The sequence below is a fragment of the Henckelia pumila genome, chromosome 1 (genome assembly GCF_033568475.1).
Source record: "Henckelia pumila isolate YLH828 chromosome 1, ASM3356847v2, whole genome shotgun sequence".
NCBI classification, from domain to species: Eukaryota; Viridiplantae; Streptophyta; class Magnoliopsida; order Lamiales; family Gesneriaceae; genus Henckelia; species Henckelia pumila.
The window spans coordinates 97,764,321-97,770,962 of record NC_133120.1 but is presented as its reverse complement, the minus strand read 5'-3'; the positions used below and the strand labels follow the sequence as shown (position 1 = coordinate 97,770,962).

Below are 6,642 nucleotides of genomic sequence, written 5' to 3'. Positions count from 1 at the left end.
ATATTAGAATTTAAATCAAAACTCCAAATATTCCCAAATTAAATATTTTCGGATTAAAATTAAATAATTCTGGGCATTACATGCTCGCTCGATCGGCAGCTTTTCACCGATCGAGCGAGGTGCTCAAATTTTAAAAAAAAAAAAAAAATTATTTTGTTTAGACTTTGATTCTTGTCTATTAATTATGATGATTTGATTAAATGAGATATTAGAACTCGGGTCGTCACATAACAATTCGATCATGCAATATTTGTGCTTCAACATAAAATAACTGCATCAAACCAAGATCCAATTACCAAGTGCCTACCTAATTTGAGAACCCGACTCCAGGAGGTCAAAGCTTGATGCATGAGTATGTTACCCGTGGGGAGGAGCTTTTGGGAATTAAAGCTGGCTGGCTCCAGGCCAGGATAAAATATTCATCAAAGTAATCAACACAAATGTTATATGATCACTTGTCCTAATAAAACTTTTCAGCGGTCCATGCAAATTTAACACAGGTCAATCAATATATATAATGCCCCACGAAAATCACTCTGGCATGTTACACATGCTAGTTAGTCATATAATTAACCAAGAGTTAGCTCCAGAGAAATAAGATCATGATTCACATCTATGGAGGTCGATGCCTGTAAGCTTCTCCTCTGATCACTTTCCATTCTACCCCTTTTGAACTCACATTCTTGATCTTCTACGATGGACCTTGGATACCTGTAACCAGTAGAACTTTTCACATCTTGCAACACTTGCAGCTTCTCCTGCAAATATACTTTTAAAATTGTTATATAATATATCTAAACCACATAGTTAACAGATATATATATATATACCGATGGATATTAATGGTCATCAAACATATAATTATAAAAAAATCTCGCTAGAATTTACGTAGAGCGGCTTTGTACTTACTTGAAAGGGGGGATTATTCCTGAAATAATCTTTTGAAAGGACAGGAGCAATATTGGACTTCTGATCATAACACCCCAATTGTATTTCCCTTGCAAATGATGAGAAATGTGGACGTTGTTCAGTTAATTCGTCCCTTTTGATTGGGAGCTTCTCTAGCCTACGATTTAGAACACCAAACTAAATTAAGTTTTATTGCAAATACTCTGTCATCAAATTGATATCTTTCGAATAAATCGTATACTCCATATTTTTAAAAGGTACTGTATATATATGTGTTACCACGGTTCTCATAATATATATAGCATCATATATGTGCAGTAAACAAAATGCATGTAGACAATCTTACGCCAATATTACAGGCCTGGTGGTTGTTGGACGGATAAGTCCGGGGACGAAACGGGTGACGGTTTCTTCACATGAGGGCCAGAACTCATGATAGGTGGCAACCGGTCCCTGATACTTGTAGTGGTTGGAGTTACCTGAAGTTCGTACATGATCAATATTTGGTTGCGGTGGAGTGGGTGGTCGCACCTTCTTGTTTTTCGTTGCTTCTGCTTCTGAGGTCAACATACATATTCAATACCAACAGTAATTAATTACGTCAAATTTCTTATTAATATCTAGCTAGGGTGGAGTCGGTACTCTAGGATCAGGGACGATAAAATTTCAAAAAACTTCATTGGGGCAAATAATATATCAAGAACTTACGTACCTTGCATCATATGCTCCTGCTTGATGCTTCTGTACATCTGTCCGTCACAAAATGTTGTGTAACTTAAAACCAACGAACATTTTGTATATCTACATCTTATTATTTGTTTGTGTTTTTGTGTTTGTGTGTGTGTGATGTCATAAGGCAAAATCCTTGATTAAGAATTCTTAACCCTAGCTATTAATAAGTAAAGCTAGGGTTCTCTCACTTTAACCTGAAGATGGCTCTTGACGTGGGTTATGGTAAGCCCCTTCACATTCATCAAATCCAGCACCATTTTCGGAGTTGCCCCTGACAACATATATATATATATATATAGTGACAAATTAGCTTCCACCATTAGTTATAGTTTATAATAATGAAATGCAACAGTGCAAGAATGAATGTGACCCGAGCTTGTTTCTAGCAATTACTAGTTATTGAGTGGGTTTATGGGTTGTTTTTTAGGCCAAACCTTTGTTTGGTATAGTTTATAATAAACCAGTTCAATCAATTATGTAAAGGATAAAGTTAGATAGAGTGGGAGAAGGTAACTCACGTCCCACCCCAATATTAACAATCAATTTGTTAGTCATGGCCTGTAATTCCAGAAATATCCTTTGTCCCTTTTTTAAAATTTATTTATTACTTTTTTTAAAAAAATATATAAGGGATATTTTGGTCATAATATTAAAATCTCATTTCTTAAACCTTTTCATAAATATCAAACCAAACATATCTAGATTTATCACCACACATTACATATCATTATCTATCTTTTTTTTAATCATTTATTTAGTAATCATTCAATAATCTCATCATTCGAACCAAACATAGCCTAGGGTCTTCTGAGTTTGAACTTTACTACAGTACGTCAAAAAATAAATCCTGGAATATTAATTAAGGCCATCTCCAACTCATTAGATTATCTTGGTGTAACACTAACTTCAAGATAGTGTAATTCTTACACCAAATACAAAACTCATCTCCAACTCATTTATTGTAAACTCTACACTAAAAAAAATACTCTCGGAATATTCTTTATTATTTTATTCACAACAACAAATTTATTCTACCAAATATTTTTATACACAATAATTAAATTAAATATCATTAATATCTAAAATAATAATTTCTATATAAATATTCATTAGAAATATTAATAAATTAAAAATTAAATATATTTTAATAATTATTTTAAAATATTTAATTTTATTTATTTTAATATTTAAACATATTATTTATTTAACGATTTTTAATTTTATTTAAAATAATAAACTTAATAAACAATCACACATAAATATAATCTGAAGATAAATTATATAAATGTTTATGATAATAATTTTAATTTATATAATTTAATTAATCATATATCGATTTTTAATAATTTAGTAAAAATTAAAAAAATTATTCAAAAAAGCTTAAATGAAAAGTGCATGCTACTAAGAGTAGTAGCATGCACATATTAATAAAACATACTACATGTAACACCCGGAAAATTTTAATACGTAAATTCGCATGCATAATTAAGAAAAATAATTATTTAAAATTTATATTTGGGTTAAATGATATTTATGTGTTATTATGTGATTTATATGCATGATTTAATTTATTTAAGCATTTAACCCGCAATATTAGGATTTTTTAGATTTTTGAGAATTTTATAGAGTTGATCGCGTTGACGGGACCGTGGACGGACGAGATACCAAAATTCTTAGCCAAAAATATTTTATGAGTTTTATGAGCCTTAAAATAATATTTTAAGGTATTTTGTCATGAAAAATTTAGTATTTAATTATATATTTATTTAAGGGTTGATTTTTAGTCAAAATTAGTCTCTTTATTGACTTTTATTAAATTTTAAAATTAGCCTATATTAATATTTCGAGATTTGAGATATTTTATCAGATTGTTATTATTATTTGAGAGTTTAAAATATTATGTTTAAGGTATAATATCTTTATATTAAGTAATATCTATTATTAACCCATTATCTACTCAAATTTAAACCTAAAATTAATTCTTTTAGCCGATCAAAAACCTATCAGCCGCCTCCTATCATCTTCTTCAACCTTTCTCATGCCACTTTCCAGATTTCTTATCCTCCATAGCCGATCCATCACTTCTCTTGGAGGATTTTGGCCGTTCGTCGTCCCGGAGCCCCGAAAACGCATCAATCTTCATCCAATAATTAAAAGGCATGTCTAAAACTTTTATTTGGCCATCATATAAGCTATTATGCATGAATGATATTTTTGTTTCAGAATTTATTAGCCATGGTTCGAATTTATTGCAAGTATGAATGAATTATTGCATGTTTCGGTGCATTCATGATCATAACTCGCTTTTGGCCTTGCATGGTTCGGTCCAGAGGCTAGGGCTTGAGTCAGAGGTGGGATAGGGTCCTAGGAAGCGAGCCATGATCGGATTACAGAGGCTGGAGTCAGCTAGGTTCAGGTCTAGGGTCGAGTTGGTCAAAGAGCTGCAGTTTAGGGTGTATGAGAAGAAGCCTTCGGCTTCTTGGCTTGGACCATGGCTCAGGCTGAGACATGGTGGGTTGGGACCGCCCAGACGTGGGCCATGTCTGGGCGGTGGTACTCTGGCTAGAGGCGGCCGGAGTAGGGTGGCAGCAGCCCTTGTTTGGCTGCTGCCCGCCGCCGAGGGGAAGGGAAAGAGGGGGGTTCGGGTTTTGGTTGCTGGGTTGGGTTTCGGGTCAGGGTTGGGTTCTGGGTTGGGTCAGGTAGTCAGGGGTCGGGTCAGGTCGGTCCGGGTCTGGGTTAGGTGGGCCGGGCTCGAGTATTTTAATTTTTACATATATTATGTTTTAATTGATTTTTGGGTCAATTAATTAGAAATAAAATTATTTGGGCTTCCAAATAATTTTATTTGGGCTTTTAAAATTATTTTTAAGTTAGCCCAATTATTTTTATGGGCTCGTGGGTCCATAGGAATTTTTGGGCCAGTCAGTGATTTTATGGGTCAGCCCAATGAATTTTTAGGAATTAATTAGTTAATGGGCCTAAATATTTTTATTTAAGCCCAATAATAATTAAGTATTTTATTTTAGTAAAAATTATATTTTTTTTTAAAATTAGTTATTTAGTTATGGGCTTTAAGTTATTTTATGGGCTTTAAGTCAGTTAAGGGGCTTAGTAGAGAACCAGCAGTCTGGACCAAATCATGAAAAATAATTAAGTCCGGAATATATATTTAATTATTTTATGCATGAAGTTTATATGTTAAGTATAAGTATATTTATTATAAAAAATAAATTAAATATATATTACGGACAAATTTTCAGTGCATGCATTCATGAAATTTTTTATGTTATGATTATGATTATGTATGAGTTGAGCAAAAATATTTTCTTGATGGAATTTGAAGTAGTGTGACATAAGGGTGGTTATCCACCATATGATATATGATTTATGCGGTAGTTTACTACCATAGGAGGTGATTTATCACCGCCACGTACGTTGGTTTATGAGACTGATCAGTCGGCACAGATAAGCGTCACACTTACGGATATGACCATAGACTGTTTCAAAAATACAATGCTCAATTATGTTATGTATGATGAAGAAAGATGATGTTTATGATTAAGATTTATGTTTCAGTATTTATGTTATGAAAAATATTTCCATGCATGCTCATGTATCATGTATATGTATTAGTATGATTATGTGATGCATTATTTTAAACCTTGTTATCCAAGTTTAGACATGTTGAGCCCCTAGGCTCACTATGCTTATATGGTGCAGGCGAGTCAGATGATGTTTATATAGCTCCTACCGGTGGTGATGACGTATGAGTTCACGGAACAGTGGCCCCGTGACCGTTGCAGTTTTATGGGATGTTTTAAGATACATTTATTTTATTATGTTGAGTTTTAAACATGGAACACTTACTATTTTGTTTCATGCATGATGTAATGTCCGGAAATTTGCTACGTAAATCCGCATGCATAACTAGAAGATTTAATAATTTTAAAATAATGTGAAAATATGTTAAATTAATTTTATATGTTATTATGTGAATTATGTGATTTATTGGCATGTTTTAATTAAATATTGTTTCGGCATTTAAATCGGTATGATGTTATTTATGAATTTATTTGAGAAAGTTTATTTTATGATCGCTTAGGCAGGACCGTGGACGGACGAGATGTTTGTTTTCACCCAAAATATTTTATAAGATTTTTAGGAGCCTTAAAATATTATTTTAAGGTATAATTTGAAGAAAATTATGGTATTTAGATATATATTTATTTATGTGCTAGTTTTTACCAAAAATAAGTTATTTTAATGACTTTTATTAAGCTTTAAAAATCCCATTAATTATAATTTCGGGATTTAAGGTTAAATATCAGATTTATATTTTATTTAAGAGTTTTAAAATTCTATATATTTAGAGTATATATTTATCCTAATTAATTATTAGTTATATTATGTTAAATTATCTCCTAAAACCCTACTCTATTCACGTTTCTTCCTACCTAGCCGCCTCCACCTTCTTCCTTCTCCTCTCCCACATTTTTTTACAGCAGAATCACTAGCCTCCATAGCCGATTCTTCAAGGTTTTTAAATTAGTTTGAAGATTCGTTCGTCCAGAAAAGCCGTACACGCGATTTAGACGTCGTTTCTTGCAAAAATTCATCAAGGCACGTCTCGAATCCATTCTTGAACACCATTTAAATCATATTACACAGTTCTTTTTAAACATGAATGATCAGATTATGTATGCGTTTGTGGTTTTGAATGAAATTCTTCACATGATCATGCATGGTTCACGTTTTTAGGTGCATAACCCATGTTTCTTTATATATTCTGATCTAAGGCTGTTTGAGGGGCTGACCACATTGGTTGAGGGCTGATTTAGGGTCCTTAGGGTCATGATTGTATGGTGGTTCATGGGGCTTAATCGCTGGTTTAGGCTGGGTGCACTATAGAAGACAGATTTGGCACAGGTTGAGCAGTTTCAGAAAAATGGCTCGTTCTTGGTCCATAGGGTGCGTTAGGGTCTGGTTCTGGTGGGGTTAGAA

The 6,642-nt window shown here is 32.8% G+C and overlaps 1 protein-coding gene across 1 annotated transcript; it reads right to left on the bottom strand.

The window, feature by feature from the left end:
• Nucleotides 1-490: 490 nt before the first annotated feature.
• Nucleotides 491-1,906, bottom strand: LOC140888678 (uncharacterized). The gene is made up of 5 exons (XM_073296397.1): nucleotides 1,830-1,906; nucleotides 1,622-1,658; nucleotides 1,256-1,466; nucleotides 910-1,066; nucleotides 491-758 (listed from the first exon to the last, which is right to left on the bottom strand). The coding sequence occupies exons 1-5, from the start codon at nucleotides 1,896-1,898 to the stop codon at nucleotides 570-572; spliced, it is 663 nt and encodes a 220-aa protein (XP_073152498.1). The 5' UTR covers nucleotides 1,899-1,906; the 3' UTR covers nucleotides 491-569.
• Between the last annotated feature and the right edge of the window lie 4,736 nt (nucleotides 1,907-6,642).

Excerpts from the sequence above, each read along its gene's own strand:
- LOC140888678 (XM_073296397.1), bottom strand. The coding sequence starts at position 1,898 with ATGGTGCTGGATTTGATGAATGTGAAGGGGCTTACCATAACCCACGTC. Across the intron at positions 1,067-1,255 it reads ACCAGGCCTGTAATATTGGC|GCTAGAGAAGCTCCCAATCA; the intron begins GTAAGATTGTCT and ends TCTAAATCGTAG. Across the intron at positions 759-909 it reads GGAATAATCCCCCCTTTCAA|GAGAAGCTGCAAGTGTTGCA; the intron begins GTAAGTACAAAG and ends GTATATTTGCAG.